Here is a 25267-nt window from a genome sequence, read left to right as displayed (position 1 = left end):
CAGCTCAGTCCTTTAGTGTGGGCTCCTCCTCACACCAGCTCAGGGTGGTCGCAAGCAGGTCTAGACCTGACCATCTCATTCTGAGACTTCTTAGGAATGAGGGAATCTTTCTTAGAAGCTCCACCCCAACCTGAGCACTCTTTGCCTAGGAGTGGTCACCAGTCCATTCTCAAACCAATCACAGGCAAAGATGATCAGCAGGGACCAGTTGCTTGAGGGTAGCATCAATTCCCATCTGAAAGATGCCACCGTTGCACACTAGTCCAGGGGAGATGAGGCCTGAGCTGCTGTGGAGCTTGATTCACTGTGGCTCCTCCATCCACCTGGCCCTAGGAGGCTTTGTTGATAGAAAATAGAGGGATACAAGCCAGCTCAATTTTCTTCTGGGTCTGAGTCTACCACTCTCCCCCTGAAGCCATGAACTCAGCATGGAAACCAAAATAATACTGCTTTATTCCGGTCTTGAAGCACAACAGTCCGGACAGTTCCCCTCCCTGCAGGGAGAGTCTCCAGCTCATCCCTCCAGACTCCCATTGCCCTTTCCCCCTTTTCCAGGAATGGCCAAGCAGGAGGTGAAGGAAAGCCAAGTCTCCAGGTCTTGGAGAAACACCCAGATCATTCTCCTCTCAGTTCTCTCTCCAACTCTCATGACTTTCTTTTGTCTCGTCCCCTTTTTAAATTCCCTCTCCTCCCTGTCTCCTTCCCCCTTCCTGGTCCCACCCTATCCTCCTCTGCATTTCCTTACTTCTCTCCCACTTCTGCATCTTCTCGAGTCCTCTCTGTCTCCCCTCTCTTCTTCTCTCCCCTTGCCCCTCCACGTCTTCCTGTTCTTCTTCTCCAGTGCTTTCCCCTCACCCCTGCACTCCCTGCCAGGACCAGTTTGCTTCTGTGAGAACCTCCCACATCCTGGTGTCCTCCTTTGCCCTCCAGCTCCTGCCCCTCCCCCAGCTCAGCCCCTTTCCTGCTTCCCACCTTGGCCTGACCCTGTTCACACCTTTCATCACATGCGCCCTCTTCTGAGGGCAGCCCTCTGAATCTACCCTGGCCATCAGCACTTTCCTCAGCTATGGCTCTAGGACCTCAGAGACCATTGCCAGCTTCCCCCTTGGACCTAGAGAGGCAAACTGCCAAGATGAGGTCCCTGGATGACCCAGGAGGTGACCAGAGGGACTGGGGTACCCTCCTTGGCCTCAGCACTGTTATCTTTGGGATTGAAGAATGCCCTCCAAGTGGAGGGTGGCAGGTGGAGCCCAGAAGGGTCAGGGCTCCTGGGCGCTCCCCCAGCAATCCCTGAGCAGGTCCATGTGGAATAAGGCTGCCCCCGTGAGGAGGCGTGCTGCAAAGAGGTGCCGGCAGGGCAGGCGGCGAGCTGCGTGGATGGAGCAGCTACAGTGGGTCAGTGCCCCGTCCAGGAAGAAGTCTGAGGTGCCATCCTTGAGAGCAAAGCCAGCTCCAGTCCAATGGAAACCCCGGGTCCCATGCTGCCTGGCAAAGGCCAGCTCCTCAGCCACCAGGTCTGCCAGCTCTGGCCCACAGGCTGCTCGGAACTTGGCCAGTGGCTCCCAATCTACCTCCTCCTCTCCTGAGGGGCAGCAAAGCCTCTTTGGTTCCCTTGGGCCTTCTTCACTTCCTTCCTGCAGGGCCACCCTTACAGGCGGGGACTCACTCCTCATCACTGCCCGCTCCGGGTTGCCTTCCAACACAGTCCCCATGGGGGCAGTGCACAGGACTCCATTCCCCAGCCCTGGACCCCTCCCTCCTCTGTCCCTCGACTCCGGTGCTTGTCCTGCTCTGCTTGTGGGGCCCACAGACCAGGCTCCCTCTCCTTCCCCATTTGCCACACCTGTGACCCTCGTGTCCTCAAGCTGGACCACAACTATGTCCTCCAGGCCGCGTCTCCTTTTGACACCCAACTTCCCTCCCCTCTCTTCTGCTAGCTCTGGCCCTCTCCTCCCCTCCCCTCCCCACTGGGGTCCCCTTCCATCTCCCTTCTCAGGGACCAAATCCAGGGGCTTCTCCAAATGGAACCCCCTCCAGTTTCTGAGACCCAGCCTCTTGCCCTTATCCAATTCCACCTGATGCCCCTTCCAGTCTCCAAGTTTCAGACCACTTGCCCTTTCCTCCTGCAATGGGCCCCCCCTCCAGGGGCTTCCTTCAAGACCCCCAGCCTTCTCAGACTCAAATGGGGTTCTTCCCCTCTTGTCTGTGGTCTCTAACACCCTAATCCTTTGATCCTCCAACTGGGCCCCCCTCCAGTCTCTGACCTCTGGCCCTCTCAAGCGACCTTTCTCCAGCTGGGCACCCCTCCAGCCACCCCCATCCAGCCCCCTCACCTTCTGGTTCTCCAGCTGGACCCCTCTCTGTTCTCTCGCCTGCAATCCCTTCCCCTTCTCAGTTTCTAGCTGAGCGCCTCCCCAGTCACTGGTCTCCAGGCCCCTCACCCTCTCATTCTCCCCTTGGGTCCCCCTCCCGGGCAGGCTCTCCAACCATGTTGAATCACCATCAGCGCCCTCAGAGGCTGCCTCCCCCGCCGCGTCCGCCCACTGCATGGCCACCAGGTCGCGAAGGCATTGGGCCACACTGTGTGAGGGACTGAGGCGGCGCAGAAGTCTCCTGCGGTGGCCACGCACCAGGGCGCAGGCGTCCAGGTCACGGGACGCCTCATAGGCACGGAAGCGCACCCACATGTCATGGCGGGGTGCCCAGTTGTGTTCGAAGTATTTAACAAAGGCGGCCGGGCCCTGGGCACGTAGCTCGGCCAGGGCCTCGGAGTAGGCTGCATAGGATGACGCGCCCGCCAGACGGCAGAGCAGTGGCCACAGACCAGGGTCCTCCTGGCTGGCACCTCCCAGCTCCTGAGCCTTGCTGAAGAGCGTCTCGAGGCCCTGCGCGCGGCAGATCTGCACACGCGCACAGGGCAGCAGTTGGCGCACAGCCCGGAGCTGCGCTGCCACTTCGGGTCCCGCAGTGAGGCAGCGCACTCGGCCCTTGACGTCAGGTGCACTCTGAAGCAACGAGACAAGCACAAAACGCAGGAGGCTTGGCGTGCCGGGGCGTGCCACACAGCATGCAGCCTGACGTGCGCGTCCTGCGCCATCCACGCACAGCACGGCCAGCAGGTCCAGCGCGCCCTGCAGTCCCGGCAGTCGGTCCACCAGGAGTATGCGTGGGAAGCGCCGCAACAGCGCCCGGGTGCGCGATGTCAGGAAGAACACAGTCTCTACCATAGCTTGGTCCTCTACGAACACCAGCTTCACCTGCGGGCGAGGGCAAGGAGGCAGGAAAGAGGTCAGGGAAGGCTGGGGCTGCCCCCCAGCTCCCCAGACGGCGGTTTCCTCCTTTGGGGAAACACGGAATCCATTCATTCTCACTTGCATATGCATTTACCCTTTTAACCAGCAGGAGGCAGTGTAGGGAAATGGCAAACAAAACAAAACCAAAAGAATGCAGATTGTCTGGGTTTGAGATTCAGGCACCAAGACCTATTAGCAATATGATATCTGCATACACACTTTTAGGCGAAGCTTCCGTTTTTCCTACTGGGGACTAAGTGTTAATTCCTTCATGAGTTGTCAGGCGGCTTCGAGCAGTGACTCTCCAAGTATGGGCCCTGTATAGCACCAGCCGACGGACAGACATGCACCTTTTTGGGCTTGCCCCAGACCTACTGAGGCTGCAACTCTGGGTCGAGGCCAGAAATCTATTTTACTGCTGGGGCTTTCCGGGGCTCAATTAGGAGGTGGTCTGCTATTAAATGGCAGATTGAAGAGGTAGATGGTCCAGATTTGAGTCCTGCCCCCACCATGTCCTAACTGCTTGATTTTATCTTTCAGTATCTTAGTTTCAGTTCCTCCTTAATCCCTCTGGGTTCTCAGACTTCTTGCCCTAGGAACTGAATATTCATTCCTTCCAGCCAGGAGAGGCAGCAACTGTTAAAAAAGCAAAGCCCCCTGAGGCCAGACTGCCTGGCCAGTTGTCCTGGAATCCCACCCCCTCCCTACCTCTTCCTGGCTGAGTAGCTCCCACAATTTCCCAAACCTCCCTCTCATTTGTAAAGTGGTGACAGAGTCCCTCTGTGTACACCCTGCAGTGGGCAGTGGCAAACCTGTAATCCCAGCACCTTGGAAGGCTGAGGCAGAAGGATCACAAAGTTTGAGGCCAGCATGCACAACTTGGCAAGACCCAGTATCTGATGATGATGATGATGATGATGATGATGATAATAATAATAATAATAATAATAATAATAATAATAATAATAGGGCTGAGTATGTAGCTGGGTGGTAGAGCAACCTTGGATTCAATCCTTAGTACCACCAAAAAAAAAAAAAAATCCCTCTGTGATTGGAAGGATGAAATGCATATAGAACATTTCCTGGCACAAATAACATGACCACCATTACTCATTCGACAAGTTGTAAGTGCTCTCTAAGAGTTGAATATTATAATAATGATCTCCGCTGCAACACCACCATCCCAGCTAAGCCAAGGTCCCATCTCTCTCCCAGTCCTGTGGGACACAGCACTTGCCATCCTCTAGGACATGCTGTCTTTATTTGCTAATTCACCTTCTGCTGTTCACCCTCCCTAAGATGTAAGCCCCACAGGGCCAGAATGTTGTTCCCTTTTTCATCCCTGATGCTCTTCACAGTACCTGTCCCAGGAAGCCAACTCAAAACATCTGGAGGGAGGGAGTGAACTAACGCAGGAGGGCACAGTGGTATCCAGCGGCCACTTCTCAGGAGTGCAGGTCAGCTAACAGACTCTCCATTTGAATCTCAGGTTTGCCTTCTTTTTAGTTGTGGGACCCTGGGCAGGTGACATCCCCCAATGGGCCTCAGCTTCCTTGTCTGGCAAAATGGGCATCTGTTTAAATGGGGATGTCCTGGTGACGCTAAAAGGAGGTCAGTCCTGTCCAAGTCTTGCATTAATGCCTGGCACGCACGAATCCCAGCTACAGACCGTTCACCCCATGCTCAGGCCCCAACGCACAGGGCTGATGCTTCTTTTCTCTCCTTCCCCATCCTCCACGTGCAATCCACACCTAAACCCCAGAACTGTTCCTCAGAATGAGTCCAGATCCTGGCCACTTCTCCCTGACCCCATGGCCACCATCCTGGCTGGGGCCGACACATTCTCCTACCTAGATTATTATAGCCATCTCCTCACTGGGATCCCAGTATCCATCTTCACCCTGTCTGTTCCCCAAAGTGGCAACAAAGAAGCATTTTCAAAACTCCCATCGGATTGCCCTGCCCACTGCTTGAAAGAGCTTCCCAGGCCTTCCCATCCCACTCCAATGAGGATCAAGAATCCATACCACAGTCATGGGCCTCGGGAGATGCTACGGCTTGAATATGGATCGAGTCGGAGGGCTTCAACCTCGTTCACCAGGGTGGCAGCACCGGGACGTGCCGTGGGTCTTTAAGAGGTGGGGCCTGGGCTGGGGATATAGCTCAGTTGGTAGAATGCTTGCCTTGCAAGCATAAGGCCCTGGGTTCAATCCCCAGCACCACAAAAAAAAAAAAAAAAAAAAAAGTGAAAAAAAAAAAAAGAGGTGGGGCCTGTTGGGAGGTCCTGAGGTCACTGGAAGTGTGTCCCCCCCAAGGGAAGTGAGGGACCCATCAGACTCTTACTCTTCCTTTCTCTCTCTCCCCTTCCTGGATGGACATCTGGACACTTGCTTTGGCATTCATACCCACCACGAGGTGCCATCCTCACCAGAGCCCTGAACCAGTGGGACTGCTCCACCTCGGACTTGGACCGTGCAGAACCTTGAGCCAAACACTATTTCCCAGGCAGCCCAAGCCCGGTATTGGTCATGATGATACAAAGCTGACTATTAGGAGGAATCAGCCCTTGTGATCTCATCTTCTGTCTCTCTCCCACTTTGGTCTCTGCCACTCTGGTCTCATTATTGCCCAAAGGCCACTTGATAGGGAGGAGAGATTGGGAGTTATGAGTCAGGGTTCCCCTATATCGTGCCAGTGGCTAGGGTCCCTCAGCCAGTCCCTAAAAGAGCCAATGCACAGCTGCAGGAGGAGGCAGGATTGAATCCTGTTTAACCACACATCTCTCCACGAACCATTCTGCCACCACCATCTTACAAGACCATTTAAAAAGTGATGCACTATGCTCAGTTAAAAAAAAAAAAAGGTCTGGTATAGTTCAAAAAGAAGAATGAAACTGCTTTCTAACCCTGAAATAACAGATTCATCATCTTAAAGAACACTGGAATTCAACATATATATTTTTTTTTTAAATCAGTACACTTACCATTGCCTGAGTTACTAAAGTTAATGATTTTTCAACCATCATTAATTTTTATACTATAATTTTCTCAGTAGATGTTCAATCTAGACCTGCTCTGTCCTGCAAGCCATGAGTCACATGTTTAAATTTTAAGACTGGGGATGTAGAGCCTTTGCCGAGTATGAATGTGTCTCTGGCACTGCAAGAAAAAAAAAAATTAAACATATAAAAATTCATTCCCTCAGTTGCACTAGCCATATTCCACATGTTCAATAGCTACATGAGGCTAGTGTCTACTAGACAGCAGAGATATATGACATGTCCATTATCACAGAAAATTTCATTGGACAGCAGTGGTCTAGAAACTGACTCAAATATAAAAGCCATAATGGGTTTTTAAAAAGTGAACAATTCTACAGAATTAGGTAAGTTCACATCTTCTCCTCCCTGGGAGTCAGGAATAGACGGAGACAGTAAAATGCATTTGCCTTGAGACTTGTCCAGAGCAGGCAAACCCTAGACTAACTAGAAGCTAACTTCTGCTCTTCCAGGGAATACTCAGATTCCTGATCTTGGGTTTTCTTCCTAAAAAGGGGTCTATAAACTTTTATTGCATTTGCACTTGTTCCTTAAGCAACATTTACTGAGCACCTACTGAATGCTTGACCCCATGCTAGGCCTTAAGGAGACCAAAAGAGCAAGGCAGGCCCAAGTCCTGCCCTGCTGGACTAAGCAAGTCAATGAGCAATAGGACAGAGGGCACTCCTTTCAGCTGAGAGGCACAAGGATCAGGAAATTAAGAGCTCCTAGACCCAGAGCCAGACTGTCACAGAAATCCGAATCCAGGTTTGTCTACTACCAGCTGCGTAAACTTATGCACCAGCTGTGTGACTTAAGGAAAGCGTATTTCTTGCCCGTTCCTGTCTGCAAAGACGGGGAGCATAGCTGCATCTACACCATAAAGATAGCATGAAGGCTAAATGGGTTAATGTGCGTGAAGCATGCAGGCAGCGCTGGCGTGAGTGCTCACCAAGTGTTAGTGGTTACCTGAGCATGCGATGCAGGCTGAACAGGAAGGCTAATGGGACTGGGCTGCTGGGGCTCCCCCGGTGGAGTTAGGGTCATCACTGAGAAGGGACCCTTATTCCCCATATGCTGCAGATATGCACACTGAGGCTGAAAGGGCCCGGATGCGCAGTGAAGGAAGAACTCAGCAGACCTGGGCTGTCCACACCCTGCACACTTCAAAGAAAAGGTTTGTCCTTGGTCAGCTTCTGAGGGGGCCCCTCGAGCCCCGTGGTCATTTTGCCTGACAACATGTCTCTGTTCTGCAGCCTTAGGACACATCAGGCAGTCAATGCTAACGCTGTGATTCATGGTGGGGGCCTTGGGCCACGCTGTATCCCGTGGACCTCTGGAGAGGCTGGAGACTAAGGTCAGGCACGTATACATGAAAGACCCCCACCGAGAACCCTGGACACCGAGGCTCAGGTTAGATTCCCCAGATGGTAATGCTTCATGGATGCTGTCACCTGTCACTGGGAGAAATATGGACACATCCTCCCCTCTAGGCAGGACACCTGAAAGCTCACACCTGGCCTCCTGGGTTCCACCCTATGTGCCTTTTTCCCTTGCTGATTTTAATCTGTATTTTTTGCTGTAATAAATGATAATGGTGAGTCTAATGATTTCTCTGAGTTCTGTGAGTCCTTTTGTGAATCACTGAACCTGGGGATGGTCTTTGGGACCCCCAACTACTCCAGGGGAGTAACCTGCCAAGTCCACGGAATTAGCAAGTGGTCGGGCTGAGAGCCACGTCCAGGTCTTTAGGAATGGTTGGGGATCAAAGGCAGGCTAGGAGGAGATGTGTGGGTGGCACTTAAGGGTTGGTGGCAGTGAGGAAGGTGGGACCTGTAATGAATGTGCTGCTCTACCACAGGCTCACTGAGAAGTGTGATGTGCTGAGTGCAGGTCTGGACACCGAGGGGAGCAATAAGGCATCCCAGAGAGGGAGGGGACAGCCAGCAAAACCAAAGGAACAAATGTAAAGATGACGTCAGGCGCATAAATCACTCAGGAACACGACAGCATGTGTGGAGCGAGTTCCCTGCACCAGGCACAGTCCTGAGCACCAATTCCTGCAACCCTGACGACCACCCTGCAAAACAGAATCACCTCCCACCTCCTGGTGCCCCTCTCTGTACTGGAGACTGAACCCAGGGATGCTCTACCACAGAGCTACCCCCAGCCCATAGCTGTCAATGGACCTTTATTTTATTTTATTTCTATGTGGTGCTAAGGATGGAACCCAGCACCTCCCACATGCCAGGCAAGCGCTCCACCACTGAGCCATGACCCCAGCCTGAACCCCCAGCCCTTTCTGAGACAGGGTCTCATTAGGTTGCTGAGGTTGGCCTTGAACTTGTGATCATCCTGCCTCAGCCTCACAAGTTGCAGGGATTCTCTGCGTGGACCACCATGCCTGCCTGGGTCATCTTCCTGTTCTGGATGGGGAAATTCAGACAATGAAGTCCAGCTGCTTGCCTGGAGCCACCCAGACAGTACTGCCAGGCAGCGCAGGGACTTGACCTATCGGTCGTCACTGTACGCTTCCGACTTTGTGAAAGTGACCAAACAGGTTTGACCCAGCGTTTTCTGGCCTGAGGCACACAGTTCATGTGGGGAGACACAGAGCCCAGGGAGGAGCAAATTTTGAGGACCCTGCAGGTATCAAATTTTGCAGGTATCATCTCCAGACACACAAGTTGGTGGCAGAGGGAGCAACTGCCTTAGAAGGCAGATTCTACAAGTGCCACACCAGAAATCACAGCACTGTGTTCTACCTATGCCTCCTCCTATATCCAGTCCATCCTCCCTTTAACAGAAGATCAGAATAGTACTATTTTTCACTCTGATCTGCAGGGGGTTAAAAGTAGCTGAAGAGCTAACACCTAGAGGGCTTCCTACTTTCTGGGTACTATTTTCTCCTCTCCCTGTTAAACACAAACCTACTCCTCAGACAGCAATAAGGCGTTCTTTCTTGTTCTACAAGGTGTAATCTATTGTTATCGTCCCCAAACTGAGGCTCACAGAAATTAAGTAGCCTGTTCATAACTTGTCAATGCCCCAAAACCAGTACACAGCACAGCCAGAATGGGTAAAAAGCACATATCAACATAAATTAAGTTGCAAGCTGTTAAGTCCTTCCCAAGATGGCTGATCTATTCCAAAAACGGGCTCTTGACATAGAGACCACGCCTGCTGGGAGATGCAAGAGGTCCATGAGTCCACGGAGTAGGGGAACCTGAATCCACATCTAGGCAGGGCTTTGAGAGGCCCTTGGTAAAGTGGCTCCCCAGAAAGTCCTTTATCCTCTTCCAAGTAACTGTAGGTCTTCCTCTCCCAAGCACTTGGCAATCATGCACCTATCCTCACCACTTGCAGGCAGGGTCATGTGATTTGCTTTGGCCAATGAAATGTGAGCAGAAATTACTTTAGGCATGACTCCCGGACACAGCCCTGATAGCCCTCCCAGACACATACAGTATATCCTGTCCTTCTAGGTCCCCAGGTGAAGGATTAGCAGTCCTTCCTGCTTCCTCTCCTGGTGGGTGAGCAGGGAGTAAAGCTCAGTGAGCTAAACTACTGAGATGCCAGGGTTGTTACTATAGCAGACCCAGGCCTGACAGGGTCTTGAGCCGCTCCATCAATTGCCCCTTAATTTTTCTTTTTAAAAGAGACACAAATGGGTATAGTACATTGGGTTTATTTCCCATTTTTCATTTTCTTTTTAAAAATTAATTATTGGAGCTGGGTGTGGTGGTGCATGCCTATAACCCAAGGGACTCGGGAGGTTGATGCATGAGAACCACAAGTCTGAGCCCAGGCTCAGCAACTTAGCAAGGCACTTCTCAAAATAAAAAATAAAAAGGGCTGGAGATGCGGCTCAGTGGTAAAGGCCCTGGGTTCAATCCCCAGCACCAGAAAAAAAAAAAAAAAATTGCCTGAATGTGCACATTTCATGTGGCCCAAAAGTGAAACAGTAGAATTCATGTAATTAAACAATTAAATGTCACACTGCCAGCTCTTCCTTCTAACCATCCTGTTTCTCCTCTCTATTCCTCCCCCATCCACTTCTCTTAGCATGCTTCTAAAGTTTCTGTGAATATAAGCAGCACACCTGCATGTCTTATTTTCTCCACTTTATATGGAACATGGCACATTATGTGCAGTTTTGCAACCTGCTTCTTTTTTTTAACTTAAAAATGCATCTGAAAGATCTTTCTGGATCAGTGCCTAGAGTTGCTCTCATTCTTTTTTTAGTACTTCATAGTATTCCATGGTTGGAAGTGTCATGAGTTAAATAACTAACCATTACCCGCTGGTGACATGCTGATTGTTTGAATCTTTTGCTTTCACAAATCACAATGATCAACCTTGTACCCAAGCCACTCCACAGTTGTGCTGCCCAATTTTGGACTGGAACCTCCAGAACTGTGAGATAATAAACCTTTCCACTTTATAAGTTAATTGCCTTGGGCATTTCATTACAGTGACCCAAAGCTGATACAGTCTCCTTTGGAAGACTGCTGGGAAGTGAAGAGAACAATGTCTGACTGTTGCTTAGCCTGGTCTAGGAATGGCAAAAAGGAACTCTTTTTTACAATCACTAACATATTAACAATGCGGAACTCTTTCAATAAATCTTGTAAGTAAAAGAAAGCAGGGTGGAAGTGTGTCAATGATGGCCTGAGCACAACTCGCTTTCTCCTGAACCTCAGGTATATCTATAGAAATGGCTTTTCACAACCTGAAAGACAAGGCAACAGGACAGATGTCAGGTATCGAACTTTGGAAGCTGGAAAGCAGATGAACAAACTGACCCCAACCCAGCAGATGGGGAGTCCTGAGTACCAAACACACAGTCCTCCTACGGACCCGGCAACCTCTGGCAGGGAGAAGTCACAAGGCAGGAGCAGTGAAGAAGCAACTTGACCTCTAACTCCCCCCCTTCCCTCCTCCTACCCTGCCTGCCCTTCCCTGTTCCTGAAGACAGGGTAAAGCAGAAAGGGACACTGGCCTTGGGAACATCAGGCCATTTAGAATGAGGGAGGGGGAATCCCATATGGGACTGGTGCATCTTGCTGACTGAAAAACAGCTTCCCGGCCCTCTTCCCCATGAGGTTCCTGGACATGGGCAGCCTGGCCTTCATCCTCCAGCCAGGAGACCAGAAGTTTCTCAGGGGAATCTGACCAGCCCCAGAGGAAGAACGAAAGCCCCCTGGCACTCCCCAACACAGAGAGCTAGAAGCAAAGTGGTGTGCAGAACACGCCGCCCCACTGAGTGGCAGGGGCGGGGGAATAAATGTGGTTAAAAATACAGAAATGCAAACTTACCTGAACATTTATAGCACTGTGCTGTCCAATGCAGAAGCCACCAGACACTTGGGGCTGTTGAAATTTCCATAACTTTGTTTTAAAAATCCAGTTCCTCATTCATACTAGCTATGCTTCAAGTGGTCGATAGTCCCAGGAAGCCAGTGGCTACTATACTGGACAGCACAGATGTTTCTATCATTGTAGGAAGTTCCACCGGGCAATGCTGGACCATAGAATAAGAAGATAGTAATAGTAAATCTATAAGCAACTGGTAACTCTGGTGACCTGAGGAGAGGACCTGGGGACAGGAGGTGACAAAGGGGCTTTTCACTGATCCCAGTTTGGGTTGGCAGCATTCAAAATGGAAGTTTAAAAGTCAATCCCATTGCATGGATGGCTTTAATTCATGGAAGAGCTGCTTGGCACAGAAGTCTGAAAGGGTGCTTCTGGGGAGACTGGCCAAGGTTTATTTATTCCATGGAGACAGTGGATAACAGCTACTAGCTCTGTGAGGACCAGGGGAGTAGGGATTTTTTCAGAGCGGCGAAAGACTTGGGGAAGGCCCCTACCCTTCTGGAGGCTGGAATTGTTGGAGTGGGGCTGGGTCTTGCTTCCATCTGGGGACCAGCACAGCAGTGAAGACTGTGGGCCTAGGTCCAGACTGCAGGTCCCAACCTAGCTTTGCCACTAAGTAGTTGTGTGACTTTGGGCCAGTAACTTGACTTCTCTGTGCTTCAGGGCTTTTGTTCCTTTGTAAAATGGAGATGGGAAAGTTAACTCCTTCCTCATTCATCTGAGGTGAGATTTAAATGGATGACAACAAGGACTGGGATGAAGCTCAGTGGTAAGCACTTGCCTCACATGTGCGAAGCCCTGGGTTCCATCCCCAGATCCAAAAAAAAGACAAGGAACAAAATAAGGAATGACAATACATAAAGCATTTAGGGTAGTGCCTGGTATAGAGCAAAAAAGTTAGATAGCATTATCAATATGATCAGGCTGGTTACTGGTCAGGTGAGAGGTGGGTTGAGTACTCTGGGCCTGTGCAAGGAGGATGCCTTCACATCTCAGCTTCACCCTGAGCTGGGGTCATTTCCATGCTTTAAAGACAAAGGCACAGCCATGTGGAGATACCAGTTTTTGCCCTTGTCCTTTTTTTTTTTTTTTTTTTAAACTTCAAGTCCACCTACCTGTGAAGGTGGATCAAAAAAAGATGGAGGGGCAGCATCCTCAACTCTCCAAGCTTGCTCCAGCCTCTGGGCCTTTGCACTGGCTGTTCCCTCTGCCTGAAGCTCTTCCGTCTGACGACAGATGGGCGTCCCTTCCCTTCCCTCCATTTGGTCTTCCCCGCATCCCCTCTCCTTCAAAAGGCCTTGCCTGACCACCCAACCCACAGCAGCACCCCTGCAGCCTTCAGGGAAAGCCCTCGCCTTGCTCTGTGTTACAAGTCTCCACTGCGTCACCTTCTACAACACAGCACCTTCCTTCTCATTCTTGATTTGGGTGCTGAGTTCAGGGAAGTCTTCACCTCTCAACACTCATCTGATTATACCCTCCTTATTGGTGCATTTTCTGTCTATGTGGTTTGACCTTAAGAAGAACCAGAGAGCATCTTCCACCAGCTTTGGCTTCATCTCCCTAGGCCCCCGGCTCCACTGAACTCCCATCACATCTGGACGTCCTTGTCCACTGCCGCTTTCTCCCACTGGAGTTGCAAGGTAGCCGAAGGCCACAAATGGCTACGCAGATTTCAACGGGTTGAAATTAAATGCATTCAGTCCCCCATCACACTGGCTGCCTTTCAAGTGCCCAGCAGCCCCACATGCCGGGCAACAGCGCACGATCAGATCACGTCCACCGGACAGAGGTGCAGCAGGCCGCACCGGGGACCACGTCTGAGCTAAGGAATGCGCGGGTGCAGGGAAGGAGTGCAGGGGAGAGCGGGTGGGGAAGGGATGCGCGACTCAGGTCTCCCCGACCCTACCTTGGCCTCGGGGTCGGTGCGGAAGAGCCCCTCCAGCACGTGCAGGGCGTCCAGGACGCCGTGGTCGGGGCCCTTGCAGTGGGACAGCAGGCGGCGCACGTCGGCCGGGGCCACGAACTGCTTGGAGATCTGGTTGGTGATGCGCACCGGCAGGCAGGAGTTGGCCAGCAGGTGGCCCGGGCGGAAGTGGTGGGCGAACTCACGCGGGCAGGCCGGGTGCGAGTGGGTCAGCTGGCACTCAGACACCACCAGGCGGTCCCGCAGGGGGCTCAGCTTGACAGTGATGAAGGCCGGGCAGCTGGGCTGACGGGGCCTGCGGGAGGAACCACCACCGCAGTCACATCCCTCGGCTGCCCTCTCCTTCCTCTCCGTTTTTCTCTTCCACTTTTAAATAATTAAGTTTTAATCACAGAGAAGAGTCAAGGGCCTTAAGAATATGCCAGCGGTGTGATCTTGGGCAAGTCACTTCAAGTCTCTGCGCCTCAGTCTCCTCATCTATTCAAAGGTGGGTTAATAATCATCAGACCTTAGGACTGAGGATGAGAAGGGCTGATACATGTAAAGCACACAGTAAGCACTAGGAGGTTGTGAAAATTCTGTTCCCACCACCAGCTCTGTCAAAAGTGAACCAATGCTTTGTTATATTGCCTCCAAAAAACATCAGCAATAGTCTGTATCTGCTTATGGTTTAGCAATAACAACATGGCAAGTTGAAGCCCTCCGTGAATTCTTCCCTAACAAATCCCTCTTCCTCTGCCCTCAGAGGCAACCACTACCAAAATTATGTACTTTACCTTCCCATGTGTTTTTGTGTGCCCATAAACAAGGGAAGGCATGTTTCTCTGTTTTCAAACTTCATATACACCAGGGGTAATGACCAAGGAGATCAAAATGAAAAGTCCAAAGAAATATCACTACACACCAGCAGGATGGCCCTGCCGACGAGACTGATGAGGAACGTGGTGGCAGGAGCCTATAGTCCCAGCTACCTGTCAGGCTGAGGCAGGGTCACTTGAGTCCAGGAGTTCAAGGTCAGTCTGGGCAACACAGCCAGACTCCTCTCCTGTCCCAAGCAAAACAAAAGAAAAAAGCACTACTTAAAAAGAGAGCGAGAGAGCGAGAAAGCGAGAGCGAGAGCGAGAGAGAGAGAGAGAGAGAGAGAGAGAGAGACTGATAACATCCAGCCTAATGAGGACATGGAGCAGCTGGAACTGTCACCCAGTGACGCAAGCATCAAATGGAAAACTGTGTGGCAGTATCTTCCAAGCAGGGCCTACACCTTTCCTGGGAGCTTGCCATCCTACTCAAGATAAATGCCACCAAAAGAGACATGCTGGCTTGTTCACAGCAGTAACCAAACATCCAACGAGCGAGAAAACAAGTTTGGGGCGTATCCCAAAAGTAAAATGCCAGCAACACTAAGAATGAACAGACTGTTATGACCTCCAACACCACAACTGACCACCACACCCCTGCTGTCAGGCCAGTCGCAAGGCAACCTGAGACGGGATTCCCATTTATATAAAAGTCAACAGCAGGCAGTTAACCTCAGTTGGCAGTGATCCTGGAGTGGTTGACCCTCGGGGGAGGCAGGCAGTGTGGGGGGCGCTTTTGGAGACTGGACACTTTCTGCTGGTTGTTCTGGGTGCTGGCTACATGTGTTTAATTTGGGGGGAAAGTCATCATGTTGCCCAAAGGTTGAGCAATCCTGACCTAGAATGGGAAGTGCCCAGAGGTGGAGGAGAGGGACTGGCAGCTGGAGAGCTGGAGCGGCAGGAAGGGAGACGTGGAGAAGGTCACCGTGCAATCTCTGGGAAGGAGTAGCCAGAAAGAAAGCCCTTATGCTTCCTGGACCCCACCAGGATGCAGCCCCCTCTCCAACCTCCCAACTCTCCATTCTGTCTCTTATGTGGCCTCAGAAGGATTTTGCTGCACCCGACGCTCACAGAGGGATCTTGCTCACAGCCATCTGGGGCTCCCTGGCACCCCCAGGATAAAGTCTCAGCCACTGGACTCAGGCCTACCAGGTCCAGGTCTTGACACCATTCCAACCTCACTTCCTGCCTTTTCTCACACTGACTTTTCAAGTCTCAGACTTTGGCCCCTGGGCCCTGACACTGAAGAGACCCTGCTGGGGAGGAGGGTACAAGAGCTCAGAAATGATGGCTCCAAGTCACTGACCCCCTCTTCAGCTCCCGACTCAGGGACCATCCCCCTGGTCCAACTGGTCACCAACCCCATACCCAGGGCACTGTCCCCATCTACTCCATAGCTCTTTCCTGACCACAGGCTCTGATAATCGTACAGCCCTTGGGACATTATCTGTACATACTAAGCACCATGTACTTACTAAGTCAAATGCTGTGCATATGTAAAGATATATACAAAGTCCTTTGAGGTTCTAGTTACTGGTCACCTCTTATAGAAAGCCTTCCAGAACCATCCTGTAAGCTCTCAGGTACAGCTGACCACTTTCTTTTTGTCCTCCTCAATCTCACTCTCAGATCTATGGGCCGCTACTTCTATTTATTTATTTATTTGGCTTTGTCTTCTCCATTAGATTCTGAGCAGATCAGGGGCCTAGACCAGCTCTGGGTTCCAAATGCCCAGCAAAAGGCATGCACACAATAAGTGCTCAATAAGTATTTGTCACATTGAATTGGGTCCTGTTAGTAAAGCGATTCCTGATTAGGCCTGAGCTGCTTGCAAGCTCATGTTCTAGACTGTCATTGGACACTGTTCTGCCTTTGGCTCTGAGTCTCTCCTTTTAGAATAAGGAGAAAATTAGAGAATAGTAAACCCACAACAAATGTTTAAATAACTGCAGGTGAGGACAGCTGTGGAGTGCCCATTTTGTACTGGGTGCTCTCCTAACTGACACATATCAGCTCACTCAATCCTCAGCAACCTATCAGTCAGACTCTTTAATGCCCTCCATCTTCCAAGTGAGGTAACTGAGCCAGAAAAGTGACGTCATTTTCTCAACAGCACTGACTCATCATCCAGAGAAATAGTCCACTCTGTGCTTTCAACTCCGGTTACCACTTATTTAACTAGCTGCCCTGGGTCCCAGGGTAAGTGCCTATGGCATCCTTACAACAAGCCCTCTGAGGCAGGTACTGTGACAACCCCATTTCAGAGCTGAGAAAACTGAGGCTTGGAGATGTGAAGTCCACTGCTCAAAGACCTGTCCAGTAAGCAGCAGAGCTGGCCTCAGGCAGCCTGAAGGTATAGCCTGTACTTTTAAAGCATGCTACTCTTGTCTATGGCTCCACAACCCAGGATCTTAAACTCACACCTGCAGGGGCCAAGCAGGTAGAACAAGGAGAGTGAGAGCACAAATCTGAAGCAGCAGAGCCACAGGGTCTGGTACAAACCTGAGCACCAAAGACCCAAAGAAGAGGTGGCTGTCTGCTTCCTTTCCTGTCCAAGGGAACCTAGAACTCAGCATTGTCTGGGGAATCATCTGCTTAAAATGTGGATCAATGAAAACATCCCTGGCCCCTGGTGAGTACTGGCTTTCCAGGATCGTACATGGGTCCCTCCTCGTAGCATTTCAGTTGTAGAGAGCTACCTGTGAGCTTGTTCTCTTAACGTACATCTACCTGTCCACTCTGAAAGTTCTAGAAGGGTAGGGATTTTGTCCCTTGCTCAATGCCCCCAACCCCATCCAACTTAAATACTCCAGGTCCCAACGTGGGACCTGGTCCTGTATTTACTGAATGGAGGAATCTTTAGGTCTTGTGGCTTTCCTTCCCTAGCCTGGTCTCCTACTGTTTTTGGTGCAAAACATGGCTCTCCTACTTCTCTTGCTTGCTCTGGTTTCTCTGGAATTTCCTGTGAATCTTGTTTTCCTGTCTTTTGGTTGTGTCTCCCTCTGTTAAAGTCTATAAACTGGGCTCCATCTCCCTCTTACTTAGGCGTCCTTCCTTGACTTGCGGCCTTTCAGTGTTTAGCAGCCTCCGTCAGGCTCTCTCCCTCACATCGCTGGGAGCGGGGCTCGCTGCCCATCCCACCCACTTGTGCCCCTCCCCTCTGCAGGGCAGCGGCCCAGGCTCACGCACCATGTTGTGGGCTGGCTGGATGCGCGCATGTCCTTGCACACCAGCAGCACGTAGCTGTACTTGAGTACGTGGATGAGCCTGTACAGTGGGGGTGCGCTGGCCCAAGGGCTGCGTGCCACGTGAGTGGAGCTCTTGACTGAAAAGACCACCAGTCGCTGCTGGCACCACTTGTCAAAGAAGCGACTGAACTCCGCCCAGGAGAAGAAGGTCCGCTCCAGCAGCTCCTGCTCTTCCTTCCCTGCTGCGGGGCTGGGATGGGGCTCTGGCAGTTCCATCCTGGAGCCCTGGGTGGAGAGGAGGAGTAGTGCTGTATATCAGAACCATCCCCACCGGGGTACCTCATATTCTTAGCCCGCCCCATCTATGATGGTACTTCTACCCATGGGGACTCCGGCTGGATGCAAGTTTTTCTCCATATATGAATCTCCACTTCATCTTTCTTCTCTCCTTAACCCATTTCCCCCTGGCTCCACTGGAACCTATTTCCAACTCTGGTCCCATCTCTCCTAGATTTGAATCCGAGGTACAGTTGGGCTCCTTCTCCCAAATATGACCCTTAAACTCAGATGCAGATGACTCCTTAGTTTCTGAACTTCCAGACAAGGTTTCTTCCCCTCTGGATGTGTCTCCCACCCTTGGCAGTAACCTGAGTACCCCCATTCGTCTGGAACTCCCCTTTTCGGGTGCCCACACTTGGCTATAACCCATATCCAGCTGTGCCCCTCTCTACAGATGCTCCATCTCCAGATGTGTTTCCACATCCAAGCAGATCCCCTCATCCTCAGGCATATTCTTCGTGCACCTGTAGCTCCCTCCTCCCATATGCAACTGTTGCCTTTCCCCCAGATGTGACCCTCTGAGCCATCACATTCAGCTGTGGCTCCTGCTTCCCAGAGATGCTCTCATCTCCAGATGTGCTTCCCACGTCCCGTCATGGACCCTTTGCCTACAGGTGTGTGGCCCACTTGTGGAAAATTCAACTCCAGAAGTTATCACCAATATTCATCTGTAGTCCACCTCCTCCTAAGATGCATAGCCCAAGAGGTCAGGCTGTGGTCCCTTCCTCCCAGCCTGAGCCACCGTCCTTTCCAATGTGCGTCTTGGTTCAAGACAGGGCCCTTGATCCTCAGATGGGCTTCTTCACCCCAGATGCTCCCCCCACGTCCTGCGCCTTCCCCTCGCTCCTACAGCCCCTTCCAGCCGTCGCCCGCCTCCCCGAGCCCTCCTAGTCCCGCTCGCCGCGGCCCCTCCCAGCCCCGCTGTCCCACCCAGCTGCACCTCTCCGCTTCCCCAGATGTGCACCCTTCTCGCCCCCCCAACGCACCTACCCAACCCTGAGCGGCGTCCACCTCCCACAATGCCCCGCGCCGAAGCTGCGCCCGGCCCTCGCTCCCGGGATGCCCTGCGCGGCCTCCCGCCTCTCTTCCCGCCGTGCCCGGCGCGGCGGCTTCCACCGAGCCCTCCCTTCCCCCACGGTCACCCCCGAGACCTGCAGCCATACCCGCTCAACCAGGGAAGGGCAGGCTCGGGCCACTTCCCAGCACGCTGTGCGGGAGGGCTTGCCCCGCTTCGCCCCACTTTCGGGCCGCCTCACGTTGAGAAGACTACGACTCCCGGCGACCTCCGTGCGTCGACGGCGGCGCGGACGGCGCCCAGGGCCCGCCCCCCGCCCCCCGCCCGCCCCGCCCGCCGAGTTCTGCGCGCGAATTCTGTGGCGCGAACTTGGGACCGTCGGGTGCGCGGCGCCGAGCTGAGTGCGGCGTCCGGGGCTGCGGCGCGCGGAGCGGCGCGAGGCAAGCGGGGCCGCGGGCGCGGGGCTGGGGCTGGGGCTGGGGACCGCAAGCGTGCCGCACGCTCCGGGCCCATGGCTTCGGTGGGTTGGGGTGGCGGCTGAGGAGCCGGCATGGGGACGCTGAGGCGAACGGGATCGCGGTGCAGAGGGGAGCGCGCGGGCAGCGGGCTGCTGGCCGCCGGCGGAGAGGGGCAGGCGGTGGGTGACGAGGGCCGCAGCCGGCTGTACGCGACTGGGTCTGCCGAGGGGCCGGGGCGGGGACGGGGACGGGGAGAGGCTCGTGGCGGGCGTGGCCAGTTGGGAAGCGCCGTGGAGGCGGGGCCGCCTGGAGGACCCGGGGCGAGGCCCGGCGGGGTCAGCGCGGGGCCGTCGCGCGGGACGCGGGCCGCGAGGGTGGGGCCGCGGGACGTTGAGGGCGAGGTCCAGTGGAGGCCTCGGGGCCCCGGAGAATCTGGGCACGAGGGCTGACCCTCCGCATGGCTGGTAAGTGTCAGGGAGGAAGCAGGAAGCAGGACAGGGCACCCGGCGGGGACAGGTGCGCCGGGGGCGCCGCGGGGCCTCTTGTGGCCCAGTGTAGCAAGGAGGCAGAGGGGAAGCCCGGAGTGGCGAGGGGGAGGCAGTGGGCGAAGAGGGACATGTGGAGAGGGGGCTGGCCTCGGAAAACGAAGGGGGAACTGTGGAAAATGGGATCAGGGTTCCTGCGTGCCCTCCAGCCCCATTTCTTCCCACCTGAGGGGGAGGGGGCATGAGGGAAGGTTGGGAAGGTCAAGTCTTGCTTTTCTTTTTTGGGGAGGGGGGTGCATATGAGGTAAGCACTCTACCAACTGAGCTGTTGCCCCAGCCCCGGGAAGGTCAAGTCTAAGAAGGGCTCCTTAGTTTCCTTTTGACCGTGTCCTCTGTGAGCCCTCAGGCTGCATCTTCCCACTGTGAATAGTGAGGGAATGGCGAGGTGAGGGGATGGGCCCTTGGCCTTGGCCGGGCAGTCACGGAAACCACCCAGGACGCATATAAGACAGAGCTGCCTGAAGGGAGGAGGTGATTCTGCAGACAGCCCAGGCTTGGGGTAAGAGCTGTGGGTGATTCTGAGGAGCAGTGGGCAGCCGGTTTGGTTGTAGCAAAGGACCTGAGGAAATGGTTTGGGTGCTGGAGGTAAGGAGGGCATCATGTTACCTGCTGACTGCCTGAGAGGACTTGGGAGCTTCTGCTAAGCCAAGTGGGAGGAGATGGAACCCTGGTGACCTGACCTGTGTCATAGCAATGGAGTGGCCAGCTGTGGTGGACTGGGTTTGTCATTTGGAGATACAGCCAGTGGGTCTCACTAGTGCATGAGTTTGGGGTGTGAGAGAAAGTGTTGGTTAGCAGGAGCTCCAGGGCTTTAAAAAATGTCTTTAAATAAGTATAAGACATTGGTGTGGATTTTTTTGCTGTGGATTTTGAACTAGAAGTGGAGTCATGTAACTGCCACAATCAACTTTCAGTTGTTACCTCTAAAAATTGCCTTGCAGCCCATCCTTCCCCCAGCAACCACTGCTTTGTCTTATCCCTGAAGCATACCGGTAATTTGTTGCTTTTTGTGGCTTAGTGCTATAAAGGAACTTTTAGTACTTACTCTGCAGGCAGGGAAGAGTCTTTTCCAACATATGTACCAATCATCTTTTTCCCAGAGGACATTCAGATCGTTGTCAGAGTTTGACAGTCTTGGGCAGAGCTGCTGTACACATTCCCTCAGTCACCCCTGGTGGCAGGCAGCCAGAGCATTTCAGGGTTGTAGTTATGTAGGTGGGCTGTGGTGTGGAAGCTTGCCTTTCTCTCCTGACTGCTTTCATTTTCTCCACAGTGTGGTGGAGCAGGAGAGTTGATGGGCTAGGGAAATGTCTGGCAGTTCCCAGGGATGCTTCAGGAGCAGTCAGCAGCTCTGCAGGTGCAAGCATGGAGCAAGTGGACAGTGGAATTAATCTGCTTTATGGTGTTTGTCGTCATGTAAAAGTTGCAAAGTGAGGGAGGCAGGGGCAAGAGCACCAGGATGGGGCAAGGCCAGTGTGAAGAGGAAGCCTTGACCACCAGGCGTGAGTACAGGAGCTGAGTTCCTTTAGGAAAATGACTAGAAGCAGAGGGTGTAGCTGGCTGGAGCATGAGGTGTGAGAGACATATGTGGGCAACCTTCGTGGGTAAGTGGTGTTTCATGCCAGGCATTGAGCCCTGAGCTGGGAATTGAGAAGTTTTTAGTCAAGTTTCTTGATTGGCTTATTTGTTCATTTCTTCTTCATTTCTTTCTTTCCCTGTGTCTTTTCTTCGAACCCCGACTCTTCTTTCTTCCTTACTTATTGCACAACTGTTAAGTGGAACCTGTGAGCTTTCCCAGTTATTTTTCTTTTTCTGTTTATAGAAAAAATAAGTGAAAAAACTCAGCATGTATGCAGTAATGGTAGAAATTACAAAAGTGGTATGAAGAATATCTGATGTTTGGGAAATAATTTTTGGAGATGGGGTAAATCAGGCACAGCCCCATCTCTCCGAGCTCCACGTGTGATTAGAAGACAAACTCAGATCATCCTCACCAGAACACAGGGTCAGCCAAAGATGTGTGAGGAGAAAAGTACCTTTTAACCACCAGAGGTCAGAAGAGTGAGCATCTCTTACAGCAGGTGCCCAGGGAGGCTTCCAGAGGTGGCAGTGGTGTTCTCAGCACTCAGTGGGGCAACAAGGGGCTGGGACACAGCAAGGCAGTGCCCAGAGGGAAGAGCCTGGAGGAAGTGGAAAAGTTGTTCATATCTTAGATTTGTCAGTTTTTAGATCACTGTTTAGGGACCTTCTTTATTTTTCTTTTTATTTTGTTTTTATTTTCCCACAATTTTATTGTTGCACTACAGGTGTACATATTGATGGGATTGGTTGTTACGTGTTCACACAAGCACACCATATGACAACATAATTTGGCCAGTATCATTCCCCAGCACTTCATCCTCCCTCCCTACCTCCCTCCCCTGTTTCTTACAGATGACTGTCCCATCAGTTTCCAGTGTTTTCTCATTACAGGTGGTGCTCAGTGAGGAACTCTGTGCTCACATCGCTTTGCCTACGTGTGAGTGTTTCTTGGTGTTGCCATTCTAATGGCAAGGACAGGCGGCCGCCTTGTCCCCCACCAGCCTTTCAATGTCAGGTCAGCCATGAAATCCCTGGGGAAAGAGAAAGGCGCTTGGGCTCTTAGCCAGCCACACCTGGGTGCCAGGCCCTGCTGGAGCCTCAGCCATGTCCCTCTGTCCTCAGTACCTTCATGTGGAAAGTGGGACTGATCACACCTCTTAAAGGGCTGACTTGAGGATCAGTTGGGAATGTGACCAGTTTCTCTCACTCCAGGTCAGTGGCTAACTTTCTTCCTCCTTTGCTCCTTGACCTTATGGTTCAGGGGTGAGCTGTGGAGAAGGCAGGTCGGGGTGAAAGGAACTTGGTCTGGTCGAGTCCCTGTTCCTCTGTACCTCAGTTTCCTAACTGGTATCAGGGTTGTTGTGAGTTGGAATAACAGAACGCAGAGTTTCTGCAGGGGGTCCTCAGCAACATCTGTCGTCAGTGTGTCTTTCTCTCCTTTCTCCTCAGGATTTTGGTGGCTGATCCCAAATCTCTTTTTCTTTGTGAACCGTTCTGGAGGGAGTATAGCTCACTTGCTCCCCAAATGGCCTTAAGGAGCCCTGTTTAGAAATTCAGGTTTTCTGATTCCAAAATTCTGTTTGAGTTCCTGGAATCAGGGCTATTTTGGGTGAGGCTGTGGGAGATGGAGGCAGACATAGAGGCAAGTGTCACTGTTGGACAGAGAGTGTTGTCCAAGATGCTAGAGAGGACCCCACTGGCATCACCCCACTAGATGTCAGAGATTCCAGCTGCCTACCCAGAGGTCTTGTGCTACTTCTTGGCTTTATTGCCAGTATTCATAAGATTCAGTTTCACTTCCAAATTGGTAAAAAAAAAAAAGGTGTGATTTCTCTTTCATCAAATTTCATAGACCTCTGGAATTATATTCTTGGACTTCTGGGTCATGGGAATGTGCTGTGGACACCAGATTAAGAATCCTGTTAGGTTGCTTTATAGAAACCCTACTGACTTACTGATTTCATTAAATAATAAATTTGTGTTAGAAATACTTAAGTTTTAAAAATCACATTTCAAATGCATACTGTATTCAAGTGGCCCTGCACACAGAGGGTACATGATACACAGTCTCCCTTAGTGACTGCCCCCAAGAGCACAGCATCACCTGTTGCTTTCTCCCAACAGACGTGTTCTGTGCGTGTAGAATCAGAGACACTTATACTCTTCCTTTTTTACATAACATTAGATTTTTTTACTGCCTGGTGTCCTCCCCTTCATTTCAATCAACATGTTTTAGAAATTTGCTTAACAGCTGAGTTTTATAGACCAGTAGGTGCGATTTTATTAACTACATATTTCAGTCAATTCAGGACTTTATCTAACACCTATAACTAATTTTTCTCTAACCTTAAAACTTTAAAAGAAAGGAAAACAAAAACCTCATATCTTCAGTGAATTCTTCGTATTAGTTGAGAAACAGTCTCCATTTGGTAAAGGAGACACCTTCCCTTTTTCTCTGATGTACAACATTTATTCTTCACCAGTAAATCTCACTGGCAAATACATTTTGGTTCATAAAAATGGGAGTTTCTTCTTGAAGAGGAGACTCCTGTTTCTGAGAGTGGTTTTGTTCTTTAGTTTTTTCCCTAAGGAAGAGTTCTCTGTTTTGGCCTCTGTACAACCAGTATCTTCAAGTCTTGTGGATTTCTGTTTCAGGAACAACTGACAAGAAAAAAGAAGTGAGAATTCAGTGCCATCATGCAGCGAAGTATCATGTAAGGACCCTGCTGTCCCGTCCCCCCACCCCCGACCCCACCACCATGCACTCAGACCCCCCCCCCCCCCTCACCCCCCGCTTCTTGTTCCAGATCTGGCCTTTTCTTAGAACTCAAATTAGATTTCAGGTCATAATTGCCAGGAGTAGGATGGAGAATGGGGAGGGGAGTATTATAGATAGGAGTGTATTAACCAAAGCTGTTTCCACACACCCCCACCCACCCCCCGCTGCCCCAGGAACATCTGGTTATAACAGCTTAGGGATGGGGGCTTTGCACTGGTACCTAGTGGGCAGGAGTCAGCACGCACTGAGCATCCTTTGCTGCATAGGACTGCCATGTGGTAAGCCATGGTCTGGCCTCAGGCAGTAGTTGCTAGGCTGAAAAACCCTGTAGTAATAATGCAGGCGGTCTGCGAGAAAGAAAAGGACTACTTGACTTACCTAGTTGAAACCTCGAGTAAATAGCCTTAGGCTTAATGGGATCCAGTTGCCAAAGCTTTGTCACTGGGACTCTGACTCTTGTTCAGCTCTGCAATCTTTGATGTTGTTGTCACTTAGGCAGACTTGTCCCGGATTAGCAATCCCAGAGGAAAGAGGATGTCTCTCTCCCTGCTGTGCCTGAATGAATAGTCAAGTTTCAGGGCTGTGCCTGTCCCTGAGCAGCCACTGTGGCCACAGGTGTGATTGGCCAAGCCTAGGTTATGTGTCAGTGTCTGACTGTAGGTGAAAGGTCAGCTGTGCTTATATGAGCCGAGAGAATTGTAGGGGAAGAGAGATCCCAAGAGGAAAATGGAGGGGCCCTTACCAGAAGCATGAAATGGATGCTAGACAGAAGCAGATCTGGGCAACTGCTGGAGAAATCTGGGAGTCAGTGGCTCACACGGATTCCAGGTTGCATTTTTCCCATGCGGTGAGGAATCTGGGGTAGTTGGTCC

At 51.8% G+C, this 25267-nt stretch overlaps 2 protein-coding genes across 9 annotated transcripts in view; one reads left to right on the top strand and one right to left on the bottom strand.

Moving 5' to 3' along the window:
- Positions 1–431: 431 nt before the first annotated feature.
- ZSWIM9 (zinc finger SWIM-type containing 9) lies at positions 432–19299 on the bottom strand. Of its 4 annotated transcripts, none has more exons than XM_079119046.1 (4): positions 19181–19299; positions 17680–17963; positions 13616–13928; positions 432–3257 (listed from the first exon to the last, which is right to left on the bottom strand). In XM_079119046.1, the coding sequence occupies exons 2-4, from the start codon at positions 17952–17954 to the stop codon at positions 1260–1262; spliced, it is 2586 nt and encodes an 861-aa protein (XP_078975172.1). In that variant the 5' UTR covers positions 17955–17963; positions 19181–19299; the 3' UTR covers positions 432–1259. The 4 variants fall into 4 exon arrangements, with proteins under 4 accessions (XP_078975172.1, XP_078975171.1, XP_078975173.1 ...); XM_079119045.1 differs by having other exon boundaries at positions 19008–19186; XM_079119047.1 differs by lacking the exon at positions 19181–19299 and adding an exon at positions 19004–19120.
- LIG1 (DNA ligase 1) overlaps positions 19268–25267 on the top strand; it is a 32277-nt gene continuing 26277 nt past the window's right edge. For 2 of the 5 annotated variants that reach the window (XM_079119044.1, XM_079119040.1), the window contains exons 1-2: positions 19795–19954; positions 24272–24330. In XM_079119044.1, the coding sequence (XP_078975170.1) occupies positions 24314–24330 (17 nt within the window). In that variant the 5' untranslated portion in view covers positions 19795–19954; positions 24272–24313. Of the gene's footprint in view, positions 19415–19448; positions 19473–19794; positions 19955–20573; positions 20756–24271; positions 24331–25267 lie in introns of those variants that run through there. The other 3 variants (XM_079119041.1, XM_079119042.1, XM_079119043.1) reach the window with 3 other exon arrangements.

The sequence above is a fragment of the Sciurus vulgaris genome (assembly GCF_902686455.1).
Source record: "Sciurus vulgaris genome assembly, chromosome: 17".
In the NCBI taxonomy this organism is placed as follows: domain Eukaryota; kingdom Metazoa; phylum Chordata; class Mammalia; order Rodentia; family Sciuridae; genus Sciurus; species Sciurus vulgaris.
Note: the sequence above shows the minus strand (reverse complement) of the source record. Positions and strands in the feature narration are given on the sequence as shown.